Source organism: Aphelocoma coerulescens, chromosome 1 (genome assembly GCF_041296385.1).
Source record: "Aphelocoma coerulescens isolate FSJ_1873_10779 chromosome 1, UR_Acoe_1.0, whole genome shotgun sequence".
In the NCBI taxonomy this organism is placed as follows: domain Eukaryota; kingdom Metazoa; phylum Chordata; class Aves; order Passeriformes; family Corvidae; genus Aphelocoma; species Aphelocoma coerulescens.
In genome coordinates, this window is record NC_091013.1 from 7,419,265 (window position 1) to 7,446,757 (window position 27,493).

General features: G+C 36.9%; 1 protein-coding gene across 8 annotated transcripts in view; it reads left to right on the top strand.

Moving 5' to 3' along the window:
• The window catches only part of CASK (calcium/calmodulin dependent serine protein kinase), a 188,018-nt gene extending 161,286 nt beyond the window's left edge, over window positions 1-26,732 (top strand). For 4 of the 8 annotated variants that reach the window (XM_069025606.1, XM_069025205.1, XM_069025339.1 and 1 more), the window contains 9 exons: window positions 5,113-5,181; window positions 6,553-6,588; window positions 9,393-9,589; window positions 10,860-10,975; window positions 15,821-15,901; window positions 15,995-16,075; window positions 17,515-17,717; window positions 19,523-19,606; window positions 25,290-26,732. In XM_069025606.1, the coding sequence (XP_068881707.1) occupies window positions 5,113-5,181; window positions 6,553-6,588; window positions 9,393-9,589; window positions 10,860-10,975; window positions 15,821-15,901; window positions 15,995-16,075; window positions 17,515-17,717; window positions 19,523-19,606; window positions 25,290-25,466 (1,044 nt within the window). In that variant the 3' untranslated portion in view covers window positions 25,467-26,732. The remainder of the gene's footprint in view (window positions 1-5,112; window positions 5,182-6,552; window positions 6,589-9,392; window positions 9,590-10,859; window positions 10,976-15,820; window positions 15,902-15,994; window positions 16,076-17,514; window positions 17,718-19,522; window positions 19,607-25,289) is intronic. The other 4 variants (XM_069025686.1, XM_069025427.1, XM_069025248.1 and 1 more) reach the window with 3 other exon arrangements.
• The last annotated feature ends 761 nt before the right edge of the window (window positions 26,733-27,493 follow it).

Below are 27,493 nucleotides of genomic sequence, written 5' to 3' on the forward strand. Positions count from 1 at the left end.
CATTATATTGCTGCTTTGGGCTGTTAAGGGTTAATTGAAGAACCTGTTTCTGTATAACCCTGTTGAGGTAAATTTGTGATGGTTGTGTGTAACAGTTACATGTGGCTTAATATTATGTTTCCATGAATAAAAGGTCTTTGTCACTACAGAAGAAGAACAGATTTGGAGTTGTTGCTGAATTAGAAACTTGGTATTACAGCTTTTGCACAGCAACATTTAATTCCCTTCTGCTCACAAAGTTATGTTCTAGATTGCAACTGAAGGGAATTAAATTGTAGAAAATGGCTATTTGAGAGCCACTGTTGCAGTCTGAGCATACAGATGGCATATGCAGCGTGTAGATGATGCCAATCTCTCCGTGCCACATGCTTAACTGCGCAAACAGCTCCCGAATTAGAATTCCCAGAGTGAAATCACAACCCCCGCTGAAGTCAAGCACCTTATCTTAATTAGAGCTGTGATTTCACCCTAATTGTTCTTGTGTCTCAGCAGATGCTAGAATACACAGAAACTGCTATTGAGGTTGTCAGAACAATCTGTTTGCAAGGAAAAAAATTACTGCTTTTTGGTTGCCTTCTGTACTTTTAGTAGAATTCAACAAAAACTGAAAGGTTTTAGGGGTAGAAGGTTTGACCGAGTTTCACCTATGAGGCCAATTTTCTTAAAATAAATATGAAACCAAAAGTTTTTCATGAAATGCAAAGGCTTTTAAAAAAATTGCAGTGTGCTGACAAATTCATGTATTGACTTCAGGCTGCAAAGAGGAATAGTAATAAAAGATACCTCACTTCCCAGTGTTGAAGTACAGAAACTGGTGAAACTGCAGACTTGCTGGGAAGATGGTTATTTGGAAAAACTCAGCATACAGCTTTAAATTAATACTGTTAGGTGTCATTTTAGTAATAGCAGATCATCTCTTTTCTTTAGCTTTGTGTCCTTAGGCTTTTCATTGCTATTTATTTCACAAAAAAATGGAAAATAGACTTACTTACCTTTCTTTGGAAAAAATGGCTAAACTAGAAATGTGTGATCAAAGAGAAAAAGGAATCATGTCTAATTATCACACTCTGTAGCATTTAGCATTCATTTAGTCAGAGATGGATGAGTCTTTTCCACCTGCTCAGCCACACTAAGATTTTGGCTTGATTTTCATCAGTTACAAGTGTACACAAAAACCCCAGTGTTTTTAAATCATCCTGTTAAAGCATCACTAGTCCTTTGGTACACAGAGAATTTTTGTCACAGAATTTTTCAGGAAGGTGATTCAGATGATAAATCTAATTCTTAACCATTGATAAAGACTAAAACTCAGTGTTGACTGACATTACTAAGACATGGAAATCTTGCTTCCCATGCCCTCCAGCAGGATAAATAGAGAGATATTTGGTCTTCACTAGTATAAGCTTCCTAGTTAAGGTATTTTTTTGGCAACACTTCAGTATATATTTATGTTTGGTTCCCCTCCTCCATCAGTCATGGACTGGTGCTCATGTAGTGTAGTTTTATCAGAAGAGGAATATAAGACAGAATTGAGAAAGTGGGGGCTTTGAGGCTCCTACCAGGATCACATCATTGGATTGCAAAACATCTTCTTAATCTTGAATAAGAAAAAACTAAGTAGAATCAGAGGTGATGTGCCTTTTGTTTACAATCTTAGGCCTTCACAAGGGTGAGGAGAGCATGAAATGGTTTTTTTTTAATAACTGGGATTTGAATTTCACTTGCCATGTTTGTCTTCTTTTGAGTAGTCATTTAAAATAAGTGTTATTTTCTAAATATTGAGCCATTTCTGCATATTTAGGGAAGTCTTTTTCCTACACTATGTAATTCAGGGTCACTAAGCTGTTTTCAAAATCTCAACTGAGTAATTTCAAGTTTCTTAGGCATTTGTGGCTTTTCCTGCACCCATGCCTTCCACTCACTTACCAGACCTTCTATTTCATGGAGCACACCTTGTTTGAAGACATAATACTTTTGAATTCCCTTGTGTGAAACTTGGATCAGCTGATCTGGTGTGAGGTAATCCCTTTAGTCACTGGTGTGGCAAATGACCTGAGTTAACACAGATATTTAGATAACAAGGGGCCAGAGTGTTGCTTTCTTCATCAGATACCCAGAAAATTGCAGATTTACATAAATGTGAACTTGAGTAACTATTGCAACACATCCTTCTTATGGCTGATGGCTGTGTGTGCTGTTCATATGTTTCAGTTTTACCCCACCAAGCAAGCATTTTGCTCTGGCTACATTTGCATTCTTGCTTTGTATTGACACAACACCCCAAGTAACATTTTATAGTGTCAGATATGTGAGAATAGTAAGGGAAGTCCTTTTTTTAACAAAAAAAATTCTTTATAAACATTCTTTATGTTTCAGATTGTCTTTGTGAAACTCTTACGTTGTTTTATTAAGAAGAAAAGCTTTTATAAATATGAGATTTTAAAAGTCTGGTGGTAATTACCATGGATTTTTTCCTTTAGTCTTCCATGGTTTCTCTTAGTGTTCAAACTATGAGTATTTTTATAGTCTTAAACTTTTTTGGCATTTGTATTAAAAATACTGGCAGAAGTGTTCCTTGAGCAAGACTGAAATGTAAAACTATTTTCAGATTTTTGGAAAGTCTGTCTGGTTTTTTTGCTGGGGGTTTTGATTTTGGTGGTTTTCTTGTTTTGGGGTTTTTTTCAGATCTGGCAATAATGCCATTGATCCAGCTGTTTTAGTCAGTATCTAATTTGATCAGGTCGTATTTATTAGACATAATTGGGTTCTGCTGTAGGTTTGCATCTCAAATGCATTGGTTTATCATTCCTAAAGAATGATTCCACACCCAAGAACAAGGAATCAACAGGAAAGTGGGTTTGCCATAATTTGGAAATAATTGGGGTTGTTTCCTCTAAGGCTCTGGCTCTGTGGTTCTTTGACTGAATAGTAAGGACCCCAAAGATTTCTCTGTTGGTTTTTGTCTTGTGGCTGGAGAGGACTGGGAAGTCCAGACAGTCAAGTTCACTGATACAAAATGATAATAACCTTTCTACACTACTGAGAATCACTATCCTCCAAGTGTTTTTCTGCCCCTACTCCCAGGAAAAGTGGGGCTTTCACTGGTTTACTGGAGAAACAAGCTCACAACCAAAACTGAAGTTTTCCAGGCCAGTCCTAAGCAGTCGTGTTATTCTTCAAGGATTTCTTGCTTATTGATTTTGTCTCATTAGATTGTGCATAATACAGTTTTTCTCCTAACTTTTGAGTCTATATTTTTTGAAAAAACACCCGTCCCTAGGAAAATAACAATCTAAATGGCTTTGAAATTGTGGCAGAACAGAACAGCCTAATTATGTAAAAGTCATACATGAAAATATGTCTCTTGACTAACTTGTTAGATTATTTCTGACACTACTGAAATCACCAATAGCACCAAAAATGTATATTTTCCTCAGTATGTTATGATGAACATTTGCTTTGAATAATATGCTGTCTTATGTTGAGAATTGTTGGAGGAATACAAATCAGAACATTCTCAAACCAAGAAAATTTCCTTCAAAGGCAAAATCCTTCAAGACTGTCCAGAAATAGTGGCATTCTCTAAACTTGTTTTTTCCCCAATGATTTGGGTGTTTGCATCAGTTTCAAAAGCTTTCCCTTGCTCCCTTACTAAGCCATTACTGACAACAAATCATAACAAACCATATCGAAAAAAAAATTCAAAATTAATTTTCACCTCTTGAAAGTGAGAAAATAACAGAGGCAGAATTGGAGAGCAAGCAGAAAACCTCTTTGTAAAGCAAGGAGGTCCCTGCCTTTTTGAGAAAAGTTCTCCTAGTTACTATTTGATAAAGGGCATGCTGATAATCCATGCACAAAAAAAAAAAAAAGAATATTGATTCCTTTAGGCTTTTTTTTTTTTTTTTTTTTTTAAGTAGTGAATGGTTTATTTGCTCTCATTTATGCTGGAGTGATTTTGTTACTAGAATTAGAGCTGATTTTCCCCATTCTGTTACTCATTGCAAATATTTGTGGAGGCAAGTTTTGTTCTTAGGCATGTGGCATTAATCCCTGATTAATGTTGCACAAACAGTTTAGCTCCAGGTCTGGGTTCTTAATTTGTTCACAAAAGGTAATTGTATTGATAAAATATGATAGGATTAACTTTGTTTGCTTAGGAAACTGTTTTAGCTCTTTTTCTCTGCTGTCCTTCATGTTACACAAAATGACCAGACATTCCTAAGATGACCTTTGACATGGAATATTATATTCCAGAATTCCTTTGAGGGTAAAAGGGATTTTTATTTTTTTCACAATGTGTAGAGTGGATTATTTTATTTCTGGAAGAGATGGCTCAATCATCATGGAATTAAGCACTATACAGTCAAAATGGCATGTGAGAAACATTGCTCTGAAAAACCCAGTCAGGAATTCCTGTTATCCCTCCTGTATTCCCAGTATCACCCTGTGTCTGCTGTCTCTTCGCTCAAGTGTAGGGCCTCACTCATAGTCTGGGTCAAGGGAAATGGCTTTTTCAATTTGTTATATTTTGGCAAGGTTTGATACTTTCAAGCCCGTAAGAATGTTGGAAGAAAACCCTCATTTGTGCTGTAAAATGGATGAGAAGTGAGGAGAGAGAATCCAGCTTCCTTCTCAGGTTCCAGCCTCGGGTGTCTTTGAGACACTGCAGGGAGATGCATCTTGCTGAGTAAAGACTGATCAACACCACATAGGTGAAAAAAATATTTAGAAACATCTTTAAAACAGGATATGGGCCTCATTCTGTTCCAAGTACTATTCAGACTGTAGCTTTCAGGTATTTTAACCAAGACTGGTGTATGACGAAGGGCCGGTAGCATTGTCAGCCACATGAGACCTCAGAAGTCCCAGTTATTAAAAAGCTGAAGGCAACATAAAGGTAGTTATTACCTCAAATAAATCAGAATGTCAAACCTGAATCTTAAGCTATGGAAAAACTTTTCAGATCTACATAGTTTGAGGTGTGGAAACTTTCACAAATGAAGCAGCTAAGCAAATGGTTATAAGGCTGTGGATGTAACTGTTCTTTGAAATATATCTGTGTTCCTGTGATAGTGTTGTGTTGTTAATGAACCTTGTGTCTTATTTCAGAGAGATTCCCCCTCTACATCCAGACAGTCCCCAGCTAATGGTCATAGCAGCACTAACAATTCTGTTTCGGTAAGATTTCCAGTTCCACACAGAGAAAGTGTGAAAGTTTTGTTGGTGCTCATCTGCCATTACTGTTAAACTTATCGTGTGGTCAGTGGAAAATTTTGTCCTGCTGAGAGAACCCAGGTTATTGCATATGTAACTCCCCGTTTTCTTTTATTTTTTTTAAGGGCTTTTTCCAACATATTCTTCTCATTAAAAGCCATACAGTGAATTAAATGTTAATAACTGTACTGTGACACTTCAGTCATCCTTAAATCATTGTCAGCACTTTCCTCAAAACTAGGCAGAGGTTTAAAGTGGAAGTTTTTATTTCCATCCTGAGCTTTGGAAGCAGAGTTTGAAGGAAGAGTAACTGTGCAGTTGGTATCCCAAGACATTTTAGATATTTTTTTTTTTTTTAAGTTTTGTGTTTTGAGAGCCCTCTGGAACGTGTACTGGTTTCCGCTATCTGAGTTAAGGAATTGGTGTGCTCTCTGCTGTCGTGGTACGTGCACATACTGTGTGAAACATGAGCCTTGCCTGGATATGGAAAGCAAAAGGAAGTGGCTTTAAACTGCACTACAAACCAAGCTATTACCATCACATCTTTAACACAAAGTACTTCTGTTTTGTATGTATTCAGGTAGAAAGGTGCTGTCGATCTCCTGTTCTTCCTAAAGTACATTAATGTTAAAATTCGTGTTGTTTATCATTTGTTGTTGTTTGGGCCAATGTAGTAACTACACACAAGTTTCTTCAGTGAGTGCTGTCAATATCGTGAGTTCATGGGACTAGCTAAAAACAAACAAAAAAACCAAAACCAAGTAACTCTTTCTTTAACTATTAATAAAAATTGCAACTTAGACATTATTTGCCACAAGGTAAAGTGCTTATTAATTAGTAGAATGAAAAATAATTGTGTGAATGAAAAATTTAAGACATTTTTGTGAATTAAATTGAATTTATAACATGATAAGTAGTTGTAATCTTAATTCTCAGCACAATTGATCACATTATACATTTTTAATCATAAGTTTTTTAGTATTTTTAACAGCCTCTCTCTTTTAAAAGCAAAACTTAATACTTAAGTGGAAAAGGCATTCACATAAAGAGCCTCTTTCACTTGGTGGTGCTTTTGTGTTGAAGATGCTGAATTATTTATTAAAAAGCACATTCTTTATCTGCTTAAACTTTTTACCTGCTTTCTTCAGCTTGCTGCTAAACAGCCTGGGTTTGATTTTTCTTTAAGAAAAGAATTATTTCTAAACATGGGTCAATGCTTTATACTTTTGTCTAACCATTTTACTGTAACATAGTATGAATCACTAACAAATGGTGTTATGTACCCTTAAAAAGTAAAATGAAAATTTCTTCTCCTGGGTTGACTTTATTCTGCAGGACTTGCCATCGACAACACAACCAAAAGGACGACAGGTGAATAGAAATCCTCCATGGGAATTTTTGTAAACTTAGCTGCTAGCAAACATCCCTGCTTACCTTTTCCCCCCTCATATTCTGTATGTGCTGGACTAAAACATTTAAGCTTGGAAAATTTGTTCCATTTTTTTAATTTTTCTTTTTAACTCATTTGTTTGTGGTTAATTCAAAATAGCTTTTTTTTTTTTCTGTTTTCATGTGTCCACATGAGAGTTACAAAGTCATTGTGAATTTAACTAGAGGTGTTGATTTACATCAGAACACATTAATAGACTTCCTGTTGTGCAGTGACCTGTTGTAGTGGTTCTGTTGAAACCCATGACACCTGTGCAGGTTTTAATCTTAGAGGAAAGCTCAAATTTCTATTTTAGCTGGAATGGAAACAAGTAGGGCAGGTGTCTAAAACTCTAAAGTATTGTGCTGACAAAGATTTTGAGTCTTGAGTTTATCTGAAACTAATTACTAACATTAACAAAGCTCTTCAAAAAAAAAAACATTAAGGACAGTTTCTGTTAAGGTTTGATAAATCTGAAGATGGTCTCTTAAAATTTCAGTCTTAAGTCCCATATTCAATAACCTCCTTTGACTTTGTTACCTTGACCTGCTGGTTGTGCAAGTCATCACAGACCAAAGAAAGATCTTCCCTCTACAGAGAATTCCAAGAAAGCCCATAGGGGCTCCTCAGAGGATTCCCTATCATTTTCTTTGCAATATTAAGAACTTTTGGTTTTTTACTGCAGCCTCCAAATGAACACATACTGTCAAGTGATTTGTGATTCATCTCAAGTAACTGCTCCAGTTATATATAGTCTTACCAGAATCTACCTCTGAATTTTTAACTGAGTACTCAGCCTCCTTCTCTACCAGGAATTTTTTTTAATAACTCTTGCAATTCCATTCAAGAAGTCAATCAGCTACTTTAACTCTTGTCTTTGAGAATCTTTTTATACTGCTGTCTGGTTGAGTTGGCTAGAACTTCTATTACAAGAATGGTTTGCTCTCACTTAACTTCCCATTTTTAAAGGTCCCTATGGTTCTTTTAGCTTTCCCTTTTTTTCTGAAGACTCCAACTGCCTGAATGTAAACCTGGAAAGGCTCCATGGTACACCTTCCAAACATTTATCTTAGGTTTCCATTTGGTCCCCATAGGGAAGAAACTTTGTTCAAGGCAATGTCAAAATAATGGTGTTTCTCTTACACCATTTATAATTACCTGATTTTTTCCATTTTTACCTGATTTTTCCCATTGAACCAGCATCTTTTTCTTGTCATCCTGGAAAACATTAAGGGCTTGGAAAACAGATACATATTTATGTGTGAGGAAGTCTGTAATATTCCGTGAACTGCCAGTATATGGTGGATAATGGCTCAAACTGGAGCAGGGACTTGAAAAACAGGGACAGTTCTAGACAGTGAAAATACTGCTGATGTTTCTAGACCAATATTAGATAAGCTTCAGGCAAAATAAGGGATCGGCTCAATACCGATTACTTCATGGAAAACAAATCACTAAATAAACATAATTGGTTTCAAAATATCCTATTTCTCGGGTAATTAAAAGAAGGTGTGTTGCTTTTTTAAACTCACTCAATGCACAGCAGAACAAGGGTCAGATTTAATGTATTAAAAGTTGAGTTCTGTATTGGTGTTGTCATCTGATGCTCTCGCTGCAAACCAATAAAAATACATCAGATACAAGTTAGAAGTGATTAGCCATTTTAAGTTAATTTATTCATATCTCAATGTGCAGATTGGATTACTTTTTTAAGTGCCATGAATAGTGCTAACACTGCATACTTACAGCTATTTCTGGAGCAGAATTTGAGCAAAGTTGAAAAGTGATTGTTGCAGTTTGTAAGAAGGTTATTACTTTGCAATGCCACTGTTGGGCTTTTTTTAATCTAGTCAATTTCTAGTAAGAAAATCAGCAGTATGTGTATACAAGGCTGTCTGAGATGCTGTAGGGTGGTGTTGGAAGTTCATGAACTGCAGAAATTATCCATCTAGGGCATGACATTTAATTTTGATTTTAAGATCCTTGGTTGTAATTAGCAACCAAAACTGGAGATCACTTTTATTTTTATTTTCTAAAGTTGAGACCTCAGTAACACACAAACATAGGATTGATATATTAGTTTAAATTGTGAAGTCCGAGTCTGGATTCTTTCTTTTAATGTTCCTTAGAGAATAACTTGCTCAAATCATGAGTTTTATTTACACGGGAACAGACTTTTACTGAAAAGCCCATACAGAGAATTTCCACATTCCTCTTTAGTAACTCTGTGATAGGTACAATACAGGACCTCCTGAAAAAGATTTTTTTAAATGTCTTAAATCTTTAAAATTCTCATTCTAAAGATCACTAAAGCCTAAGTCCTTTATACTGTCCAATAAAATTTCCTACCTCAGAAATTTTTAAAACATATCATGGGAGTTCAGTTGGAAAGTACATTACAAATTGAGTTGTAAGGTGCTGGCTTATGTTCTGTAATGATTTGTGATAGTTAATAACTATAAGAAGGACTCTATGAGAGTTTATTACATTTCTGCTGTTCAGGTTCCATAGAATGTAGAAACCATGAGCTGTTGAAATAATATCATATGTCTCCATCGTTTGCTGGAGGGGGCATTTTCATTTTCAACTATCACTTATGCTTTGGCACCTTCCTTTTTTGTTTCTTTCTTTGCTTGTTGCAACCAATATGTGTAGCTGCATTCACAGATCAGATTTTCACCTGTTACTCTGAATGCCTTGTCAGTAATAATACTGCAGTGTCTCTTATAAACTCTTTCTTTTGTAGATCTATGTAAGAGCACAATTTGAATATGATCCAGCAAAGGATGACCTCATTCCCTGCAAAGAAGCTGGCATCAGATTCCGAGTTGGTGATATTATCCAAATCATTAGCAAAGATGATCATAACTGGTGGCAGGGTAAACTTGAGAACTCCAAAAATGGTACTGCAGGTCTTATTCCTTCTCCTGAACTTCAAGAATGGTATGATTTAAGTTTTCTATAAAAATGAACTTAGTTTTGATTTTATTTCTGTCTCTCATACTTTTCACTGTTGTATAGCTAGTTTTTTGAATGATTTTTTTTCCTTCTTTTTTTTCCTCAGAGTCTATATATTGACTCAATTTGTGTGGCATTGATTTTTTTTCTCTCATATATGCATAGCAAGTAAGGGTTACATGCAATATCCTATGTGTGATTACATTGAAAAAAATAATTCCTCTGTTAATAAACATTATGTTTTCTGGTATACTGTAGGAAACTAGGATTGAAGATGGCTACATGCAAATTGGTTATATAAGAGGGTCAAATAATTTCTCTTTCAGCTTCTAAACAGGGGTTTCATTAGCACTGCTTACATGCAAGTGCTGCAGGAATAAGGTTTTAGCAAGATATCAAGCAAAAAGGTCATTGAGCGAGTTTTAGGGTTTTCTTTCCTTTTCATTTTTCATGTGAATGTCAAAAAGCAGAAAAAAATCTCAATGCTAAGATTCCTGAATGATAGGTTCAGTGAACAGCAATGGCACTGAGCAGTGCAAAGCCTTTCAACAGCCTCTTGCAGGAGCTGTTTAGGAAAAAACTGAAATGCATCATCACAAATTCTGGCAAGCGAGTCCTGGGCCTTGGAAGATATGGCCATAACTCAACAAAGTTTATCAACATGGATAGTCTAGCCCAAAATACTTCATACAGGATTTGCTCCATAAAAGAATTGGAGTTCTGCATGGGGTTTAACAGCTCCTGTGCCTCCTGGACTGGCTAAGGGAGATTTTTTCAGAAGAGAAACAGAGGCACACAAGACCTTTAGTTCCATCTCCTGAGCTCTGTGCAAGCCCTGGCATAAGGGAGGCACAGGTGTACCTTGCAGTGCTTCACCCTAAAGATCACCTTCCAAACAGTCCCACAGCACCCCTTGCTCTGCAGTAATTCAGACCGTGGTGGTCTTTCCAGACCTTGTGCTCTTCCACTCTGATCTGCTGCAGAATGGTCTGGATTCATTTCAGGAGCTGCCCTTCCTCCCATGCTCACTTCATCTGTGAGCTCCCATCATCTACCTCTAAGAAAATATTCTTCCATCAAAATACCCCTATATATATATATATGTTCTTTTAAGTCATCAAAACAAAAATGTTGTTAAAAGTTTTACTGTTCTCTTGTTCTATAAAAAAAGTCTTACTTTTCTAATTCATTCTGTACAGCTTTTTTAAGATCCTTGATTACAACAGAAAATGTTTCTTTCTCCTCCATATGTCAGGCGAGTTGCTTGTATTGCCATGGAGAAGACCAAACAGGAGCAACAGGCCAGCTGTACTTGGTTTGGAAAGAAAAAAAAGCAGTACAAAGACAAATATTTGGCAAAGCACAATGCAGGTATGAACAAAAAATGCAGGTATCTTTAACAGGTTACGTTTTTTGCAGTTTAAGCCTTGCCATTAATTGTTCTGTTGGCACTCTTACATGGACCTAATGAGTTACTTAGGAAAATAGAAGTAAAATTCTAATTATGCCAACGTTACTCTGCTTGTTCTTTGCTATTTAAGCCTAGAGCTTAGTCAGTGAGAGGCAAGCTGCCACAAAATCAGTGCATGATAGTATATCCTGATAACAGGCTTAGATTGTTTGGGGGTTTATGTTTAAAGCAGCATTAGAAACCAACAGGATATGATTTTTGCAACCTGTATAATTATGCTGTGCTCTACAGAAGACTGTTCTGTGTCATCCTTGTTAATGTGTGTTTATAGTTATAGATTACATATGTGAAAACATCATGAAAGAGCATTTTTGTTGAAGAGGTACAGCTGGAAGTGCAATAAGAGCCATTGTATAGCCAGTGTGTTACTTACAGTTAACAGGTAGAACCAGCTGTGGAGGTTTATCCTCCCTGCAGTGATTTTTGCTTGAATCCTGAGTTTGGGGCTTCAGTTTAGACTACTGAAAAAATGAATTGCTTTAGAAAATGTTGAAAGTGTAGAGTAAGAGATCCTTGTCAAGCAAAATTCATTAGTTTTAGTAGTAAAGAAGGAACACCCCTTCATTTATGAGCTGAATTTGCTTCTTTTCTTCTTTTAATATAAAATATTTAATGTGCTGAAACTGCTTTTCAACACTTTTCTGTTGCTCCTGCATTGATATCACGTTCTGTGATGCTTATGTTGCTGTGGTCTCCTGAGAGACTTGCAGAGATTTTTATTAGAATCAAAAGATGTACCTGTCCAAGCAGTGTAGTGACAGTGTTATATATTTATTTCTGGAGGTTTTTTTCAGTTGCATCCTTGAACACACCTATTAAACAATATAAATCCATGTTTTCACATATTTCTCTTCACCTGCACAATCTTTGTGCAGTTTAAGAGCTCATAATGTGTCCCTACTACCGAAAATGTTTCCTTAAAAGTAATTTGAAAGTAAATTCTAAGAAATCAAAGAACAGTAATTATCATTTATACTCTTTGATTCAATATTGCATTTAAGATGTTCACAGGTGAATATAAAACTATTTGTTACCCTGAAAAGCCCTCACAAGCAGATTGAAAGCTTTAAGTAGTTTCCTTCCTTTTGCTGGTTTAACACTCTACTTGTTCTAATGTTTCCCCTTCATTGCAGTAACACTCAGCCACATTTTAGTAATTATGACTATAACAAAAGCTGTTGAGAATAATCTGGATTTTATGAGCCAAAGTCGTTGACAGTACTGATCTCAAGGTACTTGAGATATTGATAATAATCAATTGCTCCCAGCACACATTCCCACAGCCTTGCTCCTCCCTTCTGTTGTGGCCATGCTGTGAACTGGATCAAGAACAACCCCAAAAAAACCATGGATTTTTTGTCTTTAGGGCAGATACATTTCTTAATGGAGTTCTCAATGTAAATACAGAACTAAAAATGTCAGTGAGTAAGCAGGGCCTGCTACAAAGGAGTGAGCTAAAGGAAGGATAGCCAGGGAAGGAGGAGCAGGCAGTAGTGTAGGAGCAGAACTAGCTCCAAGATTGCATCTATTAAATTCCTGAAAGGAAAGGAATCTAGACTTTCCAGTCTTGACATAGGGAGACATTTTGGAGAAGGTTGACAGCACTTTGATTGACACAGTTCACCTGCCTTCACCAGCAGTGCTGTTATATCATTATTGGCTTTATATCAGAGCAAGTGTTTGCCAAAAACTAGAAATAAGAACATTAAAAATTACAATAATGACCATAAAAGAAACTGTTCCCTTCAGAATACAACTTCCCCTTTCCCTTAAGTCAAAAAGTTAATGGAAGCACAGATTCAAGATTTCTTGTAGAAATGTTATTGATCTTAGTGTCCCTGAGGTACTGAAGGTGATGCCAGTAATATTCCAGGGAATGACACCAAATACAGGATATTCAATATATGAGTATTATGAATTGCTTTGGTGTTCGTATGAGCTCAGGTTTAACTGAGGTGGCACTGAATTCACATTCTCTGAAGTGCTCTGTCTCAACCAGGATTGTTAGTCAGAAATATGGCAACACTGGCCCTGGCAACCTTTCAGTGCTTCTGTCTCAGAATCAAAACCAGATCTTTCTTCTGCTGGATCCAAACCAAGTAGAGTCATTGTCAAAATGTTGCTCTTACAGGAAAGTAGAATTTATTTATCTTATATCCTAGTATAAAATTAAATAAAATGATCAGCAATGTGTAATCTGTTTGGACTTGTGTGTTATTTTTCTCTTAGGGGTGAGACTGATCTGGGGTGCTGAGAAATGACCCAGTAAAATAATTCATAGTCAACTCAGATTTGTGTGGCCAGCTAATGATTTGAGAGCTGGTGTGGTATATTGGGAATGTTACTGGAAGTAGAAATGAGATTATTCTGCAAATCAGACATAGTTTATAAAGTAAACAGGAGATGATTTCAGTTGCTTTTTAGAATTAGAAGCAAATACATTCTCCTTTACCAGAAAAATGTAATCCTGTTGTTCTTTCCTCCATGCTTCATATTAGAGTATTAGGCAATTTCATGAGCATGTGTTTTATCAGTATAAAGTCAGTTTTAAACCAAAGCCCACAGAAAAAAATGAAATATCTTTTTCATTATTAGATTCACTGACATTTTTATAAATGCTCTAGAGATATGCTGCAGTGATATCTAGATATATCTTTTATTTATTTTGCTGAAAAATTATTGCAGGGCTTCAGAAAAGAACATACCAGAACTATGCTTCATATTATGCATAATGTAGAAAATTGCCAGGCTTTTATAAAATATGTTTATCATTTCTTAATGTGATTTATTTGCCTTGTGTTTAGACTATTGCATGGTAAAGTTTATTTTGTGCATATACTTTTTATTTTACTAATATATTACAAGCCATATCTCAATGACCCCTGTGCATTTTTCATGCTGTCTTACTCCCAATGGCCTCTGTGCATGTAAGTAACCTGTCAAGTGACAATGCCTCTTTATTTGCTTCTTACTGTTTCCTTTCAAGAACTCCTTTTCTTTCTTAGCTAGTAACACAGAAGCATTGAAGTTCAGTCTTTAAGTGTGCCCTGTATTCCTCCTATCGTTGTATATTAAGAAATTAATCATTTTTCTTTTGCATTTGAGAACCCCACAATCATTAGTTAAATCCATGTAGACTGAGACACATCTTCTCCATGCTACTACTTTGTGATGAAGGCATTGATATGTGTCATTTCTGATGTTTGTTCCTGTTGTTTGTATCTAACACAACGTGGTTTTGTTCAAGAAGAAAATAAAGGAATTATTATTATTATTACTATTATTATTATTATTATTATTATTATTATTATTATTATTATTATTATTATTTTTCAATGGAAAAAGACACGTGCAGCCTTGGGTGGTTAGAATGGTAAAGCTGTTTAGTGTGTTTTAGATCTTTAATATGAAATCAATTATTAATTTGTTTCAATACTGTGAAGTTGCAAAAAGGACAAGAGTAAGAATTCCACTGCGGAATGGAAGAAAAATATGACTAAATTCTTGCTTGTAGTATTTGGGGAAAGGTTGAAAGAGATTCTTCTTTAGGATGAAATTCAAAATGCTTCAAATGGACTAGGACATTTTCATATCTGTATCTTTTCAAGGCCTTAAAGAGTTGAGTGTGTCAATTGGCTGATTTGTAGTTTGACCAAATTGAAGCTGTTGGACTTTTTCTCTCAGGTAAAAAGACTGCCATCAAATTGAAAAACTGAGAGATATCCACACTCATCCTAAAAGATGGATTGAATATAGTTGAGGTGGATACACCACTTAAGACTTGGAAACACTCAGAGATCCCATAGTTTAGATGGAGTCTCTCCTCCCTCCTTTTCAGAGCGTGCAAAAATTACAGAACTGAGAACTCTTGTTCGTTGTTCTGCTCCACAATTGCTGAATGCTGTAATCTTTACAGATATAAATAACTGCCTCCTGGCTGCTCCTTTCATCAGAATTCAGCAAGAGTTACCAGAGATGATGTGTTAATGGGCACAGGAGGAATAAGCTGTTATTAATGAACAAAACTTGATTTGTCAATCATAATATTCTTTGGCAATTGACAACAGATTTATAGGCATGATTGAATTCATCCAATTTCAACTGCAGTTGAAATGATATCTGAAATAATACTTTTGCAATTTTTCCCTAAATATGGTGGAGGTTCTTTTATGTAATGCTGTCACTTTTCATTAGAATTCTTCATTCTGTCACAAGTTTTAAAAGCATGTCAGTTTAATTAGCACGTGTGTTTAAAGAGAACTCTAATTACAAGTAAATGGTGTGGTTTGAAAGAATAAATACCACAAAGTATTAACACTCTGTGCATTTCTCATAGATCTTGTTAAAACATTATTATGAAAGTATCCTTATCTTCAGTGTAAATAGATGTTCTCATATTGTATTCATGTCAGTCACTGTCTACAGATTTTTCTTTAGTATTGCTATTTCTTAGGAATGCAAACGTGAATGGCATGCTGTTTTAGCTGATTTTTGTGGTCTGCTGAACACTGCATGAAAGGACATGCAAACTTTGCTGAGCATCTCGGTAGCTTTGTTACTGCTCTTAACAGTTTTTTAAATGAACATTCTTGTTAAAATTGCATAAGGAATGAATGGTTTTATTTTCTGTAACATGTTACTTTGTATTATAAATCTAAAATTTGCTAAAATTATAATTTGTAGCAGAATTGTCACCCTTAATATGCCTTTTTTCTTATCCTTTGGGGCTTTCTTTTGTGTTTTAGTGTTTGATCAATTAGATCTCGTCACATATGAAGAAGTAGTAAAGCTGCCAGCATTCAAAAGGAAAACACTAGTCTTACTAGGTAATTTTCAGTTATTTTTCTGAACATAATAACATAATTTTGAAGCCTTTCTGGTGGAAAATTTCTAAACCTTTTTTTTGTGTTGTGGCTCAGGTGCACACGGTGTCGGAAGAAGACACATAAAAAACACACTCATCACAAAACATCCGGACAGATTTGCTTACCCCATTCCTCGTAAGTAGCAACGTTCACCCTGCTACAAAATTGTTTGTGTCATCCTTGTTCTGCTGCGTGTGTTCAGCTCAGCTGAGACAAATCCTGCCTTAAAGGTGGGAGCTGTGGTAGGACTGGGTGTGTTTCTTCTGCTTTTTCAAAAGGGAAGAGTGGAAAATAATACCACTTTTGCATCAAATGATCCTTATTATTTAAAAGCTTCTGGTTAGGCATACTTCTCCCTACCCCAAAGGTTTCATTTAGAAGGAAGGATAAAAGATTTCTCATTTTTTATTGTGTATAATTCTCATGAGAAGAAATATGAACTGGATTTAGAGGAATTTAATGTTTTAATTCTTTCTCACAGCCTAGTCTTGAGGACTGGTATTACACTAAAGTAACTTCAAGTTTCCAGAGATGACAATAAGTAAAAGAAAACACAATTAATTTCACTGCTTACAAGTGGGATGTTATGAAGAGCACGGATGTGTTTTCCCTTCACGATGATTTTTATCAGTATCCTGGAAGGAATTTCAGATCTCATCACATGATCTCTTGGAGATGCATCCTTTTTCCTTAAGCTAAGCACACCAAAACAAGAGCATCCAGCCCCTACCTGTCCACTCTATTTCACACTGACCTCAGAAATGCCATACATGGCTCAGAAGTGACACTCATTTAATTTTCTTCACAGAAACTAGGGTTATTTCATCTGCAAATGCTTTTAAAATGGACTCACCTATACCATGATGAACATGCCTTAGGTTGCCTGCATTAGGTTCCTGATCTGTGGAAGCACTGAGATTGTTTCACTGATCTTATAAGAAGACTAAAAAGATGCTTTTTCTGCATTCCTTTACAAAACCATGGTATAGTAGGTAGCTTTTGAGATGGTCCTTAAACTGGGTGAGGAGTTTTGGAGAATGTTTTATGAAGAAATTATCTACATACTGAAAACCTGATCAAAATGATCAGGCCACACACAATGGCAGTTAATTCAAAAGATTGGTAGGCCATGCTTCTCTTACCACATAGGGCTGTAGAAGCTGTATTTTCAAAAAGTATGTTATTCCTAAGTAGCTTTCACCTCTCTTGATCACAAGTAATCAGGTTTTTAGACTGCTTTTTAGACTTATCCTTTTCACATTCATAAAAACCTCATAAAAACTTAAAAAAAAAAGGAAAATGCAGAAATGGTTTTAGGGCAGAAGAAGATTTAGGAGAAATATGAGTATCTTAAGTCCAGTAGACCTAGGGACCCTTCTTCTCTTGCTTTTCCCAACACATCCCTCAAACTTCTGCTTTTCCCAGTGCCTGTCTTTCTGACTGCCTCATGCTTCATTGCTCTGTATGTGATTTGACAGGTCATCATTCAGTGAGTAAGTACTGATAAACAAACAAAAAAGGAGCCATATGTAACCTTAATATTGCTTCTGTACTGAAATATTTTGTATTTCCAGACACAACCAGACCTCCAAAGAAAGATGAAGAAAATGGCAAAAATTACTACTTTGTATCACATGACCAAATGATGCAGGATATATCAAACAATGAATATTTGGAATATGGCAGCCATGAGGATGCAATGTATGGGACAAAACTGGAAACAATACGAAAGATCCATGAGCAGGGACTAATTGCAATACTTGACGTAGAACCTCAGGTAACTAATTAGAAGTGCATAAAAATAGGACTCATCACAGATCCTTCTCTGAGATGTTTTTATTGATTGCACACTAGATAAGTGCTGCATAAAGTGATGTGGAGCAAAAGTCCTTGGACCACTAGGGTATCAGTCTGTGAAGTGGGATTCTGGTAATCATCTGGTTAGAAGAACACAGAGGAGAAAGAAAAATGAGGCTCTCAAGAAACTCTAATAGTTTGTTTATTCATTGTATAAAATCTGTGGAAAATTCTGACACATTTCCTTTGAAACATCTGTGTAGTCATTACATTCAATTCACAGGGATCTGTTTATGTACTTTGTTAAGTGGAACAACATGAATATGGACAATTGTAATGTTTATGTTATTCTAGCAGATGGAAGGAAGTGGGAGGAAAGACAAAATTAAGACCAGTGTTATCTGCTTAAATTTGCTGATTTGTTTCTTCATTGTGAATGGATTCAGCAACTTCAGATTCTTCTAAGAATTTCACAATAGAAATGAGATACCTGGCTAAATTATTTAAGACAGAATATGATGGTGTGGTGGTGTTCTTAAAAATAAAATCCCACATTTAACAGTGTTCAGGAAGAGCAGCATTTATAATTAGTTCAAATGGAACAGCTGTTAACAGCAACCTCTGTTGATAAACTTTTTCAACATGCATTATTCAAAAGCTGTACAATTCTCAGAAGTGGTTTTAATCTTTGTTAGAATATATTTACATTTGGTAACAGCTCCCTTTGCCACACTTCCTCCAGCTTGTGTCCAGCAAGCCACTTGCCTAACCAGCTTCCTCATTTATCCATCTCAGCTCATTGAGGCCAACCTGTTTGTGGACTTACTCCTGGTTGTCTTACACCACTTTCCTATTTTCCCTCAGGCACTCTTAGTTATAAGGGTTTTCTTGCATTTCACTTAGGGGGTTTGTCTCTAGTTTGGAGCAGGTTGGCAGAGGTGATTCCTGTTGGTGGGTTTCAAGCAGCAGAGATGAAAACCTTTTAGCTCAGAGAAAGGGTGGATTGTGGGGGGTTTCTTTTGCTGGTTTCTTTAAAAAGAAAAAGCTTTGGAGAAGACAGGAAATGGAAAGAGCAAAACCAGGGAGACTTTTAGTAGTGTGACTTTATCATGTCCATCCCTTTTGAGTTCAGCTGAGACGTTTAACTCACTGTACTGCACTTCAGTCGAGCCTGGATCTGTAACAGGGTTTCACATCTGGCAGCTCTGTGTCACTCAGTTCATTATGACTAAGACAACTCTTTACTGAGAACTCTTCTCTTTTGCACAGATTTGGTTCAGGGGATTGGAGTTGTATTTCCTGCATTTAGTGCTATGCTCACTTTTTTAAAACTTCAAATTTCTCACATCACATTTTGATTTGTTTAAAAAATAATTTTTTAATAATAAAAATTATATTCTCATCAATATTTTAAAACACATTTGGCTCTTTTCCCTATTTATGGCACAACTGAATTTTTTTTGCATGGTGTTTCATCAATCAGTTTAAATGTAAACAGAATTCCACACACTTTGAGACTGTATGGGAAGAGGCTCTCTGAAAATGCTAAAGCTTTTACTGTCTCATAAACTGCCTTTAAGGATAAATACATGTTTTGACCACCAAAAATGTAACATAATAGAAAAAGTTGGGTGTCTGTATTACTAAGGTCTTGACTCCAATTCAGTTAAAAACAAATCCAGCACTGGTAGATCATAAATTTGTGTCTTTTGCTTGTGTGACTAAACTTACTTCACATTGATTGTTGGGGGTTTCCTCTAAAGTATCTGATTTTTTTTCTCCTAGGCATTGAAGGTCCTGAGAACTGCAGAATTTGCTCCTTTTGTTGTTTTTATTGCTGCACCTACGATTACCCCAGGCATTAATGAGGTATGGCATGTTGCAATATGATGTCCTGTCAGAGACAGAATTAAGGATGAGATTCAAATGTGCAGATCAGACTCTTTAATTATTGCCTTGTCTGTAAATGAAGAGGCAGAAAAATAATTGATTGACAGCTTTATTAAGTTGACTGAGATACATTTATTGTTTATGAACCAGTAATTCAAAATGTGGGCTTCGAGTGGAAGGATCCATGTGCTGTATTCTAGAAGTACATTCTTTTATTTCATTCCCTGCTCCAGCTCAAAGATCCATTTCCAATCATTGGCACAAATTACTCAATTGTGAGTTGCAATGCCAGCACTGATCCCACCTTTAGCTTTAGCATTTTCCCTGCACAGCAAATATAGGAAAATAGGCTTATTCATTTTGACAACTGTCCTCTGAGAATTGGAAACTTTGACCCAAGTTCCCAGTTGCTTGTGGAATAATGCCAAGTATTCATGGAATCCATGTCCTACATTTTCTACTTAGTTTTTAGAGTATCTGCTCTGCAGATTCCTACTGATTTCAAGGATACCAAGCAGTTCTGGATTTAGCTCACACGAAGGCAAAGAGCATTTTCGCAAACACTTAATTTGCTCAGTCTTCCTTAAACCATGATATTAAAGTATTTCATCTATTGGATTTGATCATGAATCTGTTCCAAATCTCCTAGATGTCTCCTTGATCATCGAAGCACAAAGTCAGAAACTGTGTCACTACAGCAGAATGTAATTACAATATCATAAGCATGAAGCTATGACATCACTGCAGAGGCTTGCAGGAAAAGAAGGAGCAAGACAAACGTATTTAAATGCAAATACCCTGAATGATTATTCAAATCAAAAGTGGAAAGTGAAGAATTTTGGCCTCAAGCTGGAATTCTACTGTCAACTGAGGCGTTCTCTTAGTTCACTATGATGCTTTAGTGGGCTGCTTTAGCTCCAAATTGGATTTTAGTCAATTTTAAGCACCAGTGCTAGAACAAGCAGTGAAAGACGGATGGGAGGGGGAAGAAGCTTCTATTCATTTTCACAGCATTATGTCATTTCACTGTGTCCTAGGGACCCACACCCTAATGGTCCAATTCCAGAGTGTAAAGACAAAGATCTCTCAGCACAGCACAATTTGCCATGTTAGTGAAGTGACACTTCATGTAACTGCTGGTGTGATACTGTGAATTGGTACAATCTTGATAAAATACTAGAATTTTGTAATCTACACTGAATTTGCCTTTGTGTAAACAAATAGCATTGCATCAGATACCCTGTAAAATTACATAATTGCCTGGTCTTGTTGCCCCCATACCTGTCTCAGCTCCCAAATAGTCTTTCCTTGGCCTCACTCATCTGCCAGTGGTACTTAAATTTTAATCTTCCAGTTGTAGTATGTAATACAGAGATACTTGGGACAATTCATGTGAGGGAGAAAAATGTTTTCCCTCATACACTGGGAAGAGAACAAAGATGTGCATTTTATAGTAGTGGTGGGGAAATACATGCTCATGCCAGAAAGAAATATTCGTAAAAGTGTTATGTTCTAAATATTTGCATTCATGCTGTAAAACTGTCTTTATTTTAAGCTCCTGTGACAAAAGTCTCTGTGCCCACAGGGTTTCACCCAGACACATGAATTGCTGAACCAAGGCCACATTTACAAAACATGCTAATTTATTAATCAATTAAAGTTAAGGAAAGGGAGGGGCAGGCAACGGTAATAGCAACAGACCTTACCCAAACACAGGATCTTGTTTTCCGAGGTTTTCTGGGCAAACAAAGTGTGTCTGTGTGGTAGCAGCCTGCAAGGCAGGAAACAAGGGTGAGGAGTGTGTGTTTCCTATTTCCCATTCATGCTTCCTTCTTGAAAGGTTCATTTGTATAATGAGTGTCCCTTTCTGTTGATCCTCTTGCCCTGCCTTGTTTTATTTTACTTGTGCTTTTGCGAACACTTCTGTAAATGACTGTCCTTTTTTCCCCTCCCCATGTTTTCTTAAATTTCATCTTTGTTTTTCTTTCATTTTCCTGCATTCGTACTAATTGTACATAGCTGCCAAAATGGTGCAGAAAACTGCCTGTAAGTACTAGGGGCTCACAAGTTACTGCAGTAGTTCTAGAACGTAGATCTGCTTGTTCCCATTCAACATTACTTCTGCCGTTGGAGTCAAAATTTAATGTAAAAATGACTTGATATCTGCCCTAAGATTATCTGCTAGTGAAAAAAGAGACTGTAGATTAAACTTTCTGCTCTTACAGAGGTAATCTAAACTTTGTGGTAAAATCAGTGCAGAGGCCTGATCCTAACAGTATCTCTCTTGAGACACTTTAGCCTGTCAAATACCACACAAAATGTCTCAGCAATCAAGGCCCACACAGCAAGAGTCAGGAGGCAAAATATTATCCTTTCCAGTGAATATAGCCATGCACTGGGAGCAGTTCTGCAAAGCACAAGACCAATGTAAATCATACAGGGAATCTCCTAGAGTGCACCCACCCGTCTAATCATAGAGGGAGCTTAAATCAGATGGTTGTTGTAGTGCTAAAACAGAGAGAGGAGGGAGCATATCAGAAAACCTTGGAGTAGTTTCTCTGTCCTCCAGCTGTTCCTACCTCCATTGCCCAGACAGCAGCAAAGAGATCACAGGCTCCATTTGTTTGCTGTAAACCCTATTGAGCCAAATTCTTCAGACTTCTAGCTGTGCTTCCTCCCTTCCTACAGCCAAAGAATAAAAGGAATTTTTCTTATGAAGTGTGGAGTTCACCAGCTGTTTAAATTGAGAATTTCTATTGAAGCAAAACTGGCAAAGGCCTGATGGTGTTTACACATTGTCCACAGCTTTAGAAGGGAGTATTAATAATTTGTTGGGCTGGGCTTCGATTGCCACAAGTGGCAGCTGTTTGTCCTAGGTACTTTAGGCCAGAAAAACCCCAGCCCTCAGAGAGTGAAGGTGCCACTGGCAGCCTTTATGTACATGGGGCTATTTCATGGATAAAGCCATATTTCACTCCTTGCAGCTGTGGTGGAAAAGGAGAGAAGATTAGGAAAGTGAACTGAATTAGGAAGAAAAAGTCAGATCCAAAAATGAGCACACTGCAACTAGACCCACATAAAATGCCTATTGCACAAGAGCTGAGGGAAGAAGAAAAGGCAGATGTGCTCACAAATGTTAAGTTTCTGAAGTTGTGGCCATTCGTCTGTCTGCAGCTCATTGAACATTTTGATAAATACCTTCTTTCTTGACACTCTTGAGAGTACAACTGCTGAAGAACTTCCTTCTTGGAACATAATCTGGGATGTTCAGTATGCAAAATTTAATTAAGACATTTTAGAGGAATCGAGAGGAACTTACTACAGCAAATGCTTTGATTACAGCTAGCTTCAAAGATGAATTTTGGTATTTAAGTCTTGCAGACTCAGAGAAAACAGCCAAGTCTGACATGTACAAATAGATACACTATCACAAACATGGGTGAAATTTAGTCCCAGAATGAAACAAAAATCAAGAACTTTTAATCTCTTTTCCTTTTGCTGAGGTTTGGAAAGTTTGAACCTATTTGAAACTTGTTGCAATGGCCTATCCCAAACTTACTATTGCCCATAAAAGTATATGAAAGAAGTAATGATTTACATTTCCAACAGGCTGGGAAATTTAGATATTCCAAAATACAGGCCACTTTGATCCCAGTAAAGTTGGATCTAGGAGAAGCTAAGTCAGAAAAATACTGAAATTTAATGGATTTTTGAAACACTTAGTTTTGTGACATCTGTGTGTGCAAGGTAAACTTTACCAGTTGGGTTTTTTTAAGATGAAATGGCTGTAAGATTTTCAGATTTTCATTGTCAGTGACAGTAAGATAGATGCTCTAGTGAGAAAAGGCCATACCTGTAGGTAAAAGTAACATTGAGGGAAATCTGAATAACAATTCAAAATCTGCATAAGGACTTAACAGTTCTAAGGCTTCCAGGGGCTTTTCAGGTACTGTTAGCCCTGTGTCATGAGATTAAAACTCTTTTCAAGGTGCAATATGATTTGGACAAGACAGACTATAAATACAAAATTAACCTTAGCTGGATACATTTAAAGGACTGAAAATACTGTGCATGACAAGTTACTGACCTTCCTTTGTAGGTTAATGTAAGCAGGAAAGGCTCGATGCTCAGCTGATACAAATTAATGTCTCTTTTGGAATCTGTGAGAAGTTGGAAGTTTATCTGACTAGGGTTTTGGCTTAAAGACACTGGGCCATCTGAAATATTCCACAAAAATATTTAATACTAGTATTGATCCACGTTGTTCTGCTTGTTAATGGCATAAATTAAATTTGCAAACACTGGAATTTTCTACAGAAGTTCCAGGAGTTGCTGGTGGTGCATAATGGCCCATACAAGGCACATCCCTCGTACAGAAATGCATGTGAGGGGTATTTGCCTGACTTGGAATGAGAGTTGTAATAATTTTCAAGTGAAGACAACCACACCACACTGTCCCCTCCCCATCTGAGGCTGCAGCTTCAGGAGAGAAGCAGAACTGTAACTTTGGCAGAGAACTTCTCCTCCAGAAGTGGCTGGTGTCATTGCTACAGGGAAGGAGAACTGTCTCAAAGCAGGTTGTTTCCTTCAGCAGACCTGAAAGCTGTTGTTCCACAGCTACTTGTCACTGTAAATACAAATACTTGGGAAGCTGAAACAGAAAAAGAACAAGGTGGAGGTCATCTCAACAGCTGGATAAAATTCTGTTTCCAGAACAATTTCTAGTAAAAAAGCTGTGGGCACTGTCTGTACTTTCTGCAGCCTAAAACTGTGTCTAGAAAAGTGTATCCCAGCTGATTGATCAAGTAGAATGAGCTTATGGATACTGCAGAGCAGCAGGAGTCATTTTGCAACATATCCACCCCAAACCTGCGGGACAGGAAAGACTTGATTGCTTTCCTGTGGCTGTCTCAAGGTTCCTGAAAACAGCAAATGGGTTCCTTGGTTTGTTTTTTTTTTTTTAATTCATAAGGAAATCTGCAGGAAGAGAATTCACACTTAAAATTGCTGCAGAGCCCTGGGAAGAAGCCTTTTGCATCCAGCTCCTTCAGGCAGGCAGACCTCACTAACAAAGGTCTGATGTCCTGGCTGCCTGGTTCATCTCCAGGATCTCACACAGAGAGGGGCTGGAAACACCCTGCTCTGAGATAGAAACCACAGAGGAGTAATGTGGAGTGAGAACTTCCTTATCAGTAAATTGTTAAAGGAAGTAGACCCAGAAGATTGGTGTTGAACAGAAAACGTTACCAAAACTGGGAACAGCTGATACCTGACAGACACCTCTCCCTCTCCTCCTGTTTCTCGTGTTCTCACTGGGACATAGGCCCAATAGCTCTTACTTGTGCACTGTGTCTGATTTATTCACATGTGATCTCCATTGCTGCTTTTCCAAGCTTCCATCCTCTACCTTGCTTTTTTAACACTAGAGCTGTGTTTTGTCTCCAAGAATGTCATTAACCGAGTGCTGTTTGAGTGTCAGCTTCCAGAGGGAAACTGCCCTTTCTCCTTTGTGATTCCCATAGCTGTAGGTGGGAGAGCTAAAGCACCTCGACTCCTTGAGGCCTTTTTGGCCATTTCCTTCTCAGTTGAGTAGCTGTTGTGGAAGAGCATGAAATGATCCAACTTTTCTTTTCTCCCGTTTCCTTCCCTGGCTGATGAACAGGATGAATCGCTTCAGCGCCTGCAGAAGGAGTCCGAAATCTTACAGAGAACATATGCACACTACTTTGACCTAACAATTATCAACAATGAGATTGATGAAACCATCAGGCACCTGGAGGAAGCCATCGAGCTTGTGTGTACAGCCTCCCAGTGGGTCCCGGTCTCCTGGGTCTACTAAACCGGGAATGAGAGAATTGAGGAGAAAAAAAAAAAATCTGTCATTACTGGGAACCACCTCATACATGGAAAACCTCTTCGTTATTTGACCTTGTGTCAACAGGTCTTGGCCCCTAGAGACTACCTAGATGTAGTGTGACCTAAAATATAATTATTGTCATGTCCGAATAGATAGGAGGAGGGGGAAAAAAAGACAAAACACTAATTTAAAGAGACAGTATCTTTTTTTTAATCATTTCTCCTAAACTTTAATAAAATGTATCTTTAAATATATGTATTATTCAGTCCTTTGGAATGTTATATTTTTGGAAATCATAGCTTTTTATTTCAAGGGCCCCTAAAAACTGCACAAAATAGATGCTGCTTTCTATAATCTATTTTAATAGTAATAATAATATGATTCTGTTACCTTAACTTGGGGGTGGAACACTACATTCTTTTTAGAGTCTGATTTTATGGATTGGAATACTTTGCTTTCCTTTATTTATTTGAAGTAATTAGTCTAGTGGTTACAAAAACAAATTCATAAATTTTAAAGGCCTTTTTTTTCCGCGCTTTTTTTTTTTTTTCTCTCCTAGGATAGTATTTTTAAGTACTTTTGTGTAACATCCAGGTAATGTGATACTGTCTCTTTGAAGAACTCTGTAAAAGTTTTAGAAATTTGAAATTGGGTCTTGACTCTTAATGCATGTGGACAGTCGCAAGCGTTCATGCCGTTGGTGTATCTGTGTTGATAAAACCTGTAATCTACAGCAAAGTACATTCCGTTCATGGGAACACGTACCCAAGGGAATAAAGCAAAATATTATTCTGACTAAGTTGTAAACCTATGCACATCCCTTGCATTTTGGGCAACTTTATAAAAAAAAAAAAAAAAAAAAGAAAAACTGATTTTTATTAATAATAATCATGTAGTGAAATGTGTTTGTAATTTTGTCTCAATTTAATTTGTTGTAAGGTGGGAGGGGGCAGTTACTGGTTTCACCATTTCAGATCTGTGTCGTCTGAGAGTATTAACGTTTTAATTAAGTTGAAGCAAAGAAATGCTGATTTTTAATATGTATGTAATTGTTTAAAGATGCACACATTTTAAAAGAAAATACTGTGCAATGAAGAAACCAGTTTAGACATTGCGATAAACTGACTATTCCAAAAGACTCATCTACAACAGCCCTGTAAATTCCTTTAAAAATGGTAATTGACTCTACAGTCTGACCAATTTTTTTTTATTTTAAATATACTTCCTTTTATGTGTTCAACAATTAAATGCTTTTGGGTCCTTCATTTCATCACAGGGAGTTTGAAGAACAAATCAGTGACTCGTGCAGTGAGGAAAAGTGTCTTAAAGTCTGTAAGGGAAGCCCTTGTAGGGGCACAGCCTGCAGTCTGTCCCAGGGGTGCTGCTCCTGGATCAGCACAGGCTTCCACAAAGTTGGAATTAGAGCAGAGCCAACTAAGGAAGCATAACCATGGATTGACCTGGCACTTCATTTCCCTTCTTCATGCTCTCGCTGGCCCACATGATTTGCATTTTCTCTGAAAATGGTTAAAGGCAGCAGGCATTGCCACCTCTTTTTAGGTGTCAGAAATACACTGTTCCTTAAAATTACTTCTGCTCAAAGTTTGGTTGGCTATGCTGTTGTATAGTATGAATTTTAGTGTTTATATTAAAATGATAGTGGTACAGGATTTTTCCTCAAAGTGGAACTATCAGCTGTAACTGGTCTGTGGGCTGTTCAGTTGTTTGGGACCATTGGAAATGCAATCAGAAATTCTCACGGTTGAACCTTTCTCACAGGGGTAATTCTGGTTGCTAATTTTCTCCTGCCTACTTCTTCTGCAGGTCGGGTGGTCAAATCTGTTTACAATTCTTGTAAAATCCACAGGTGAAATCTGAGTCTGGCTGTGCCTCCTCGCACCCAGCCAGGGCAGGCAAAGGTGTTTATTTACTTCAGCGTTCACAGCCTGGCTTGCAGCCCACAGAAGGGAGCTTGATCCATCACTTTACTCCACCTGCTCAATGCCCTT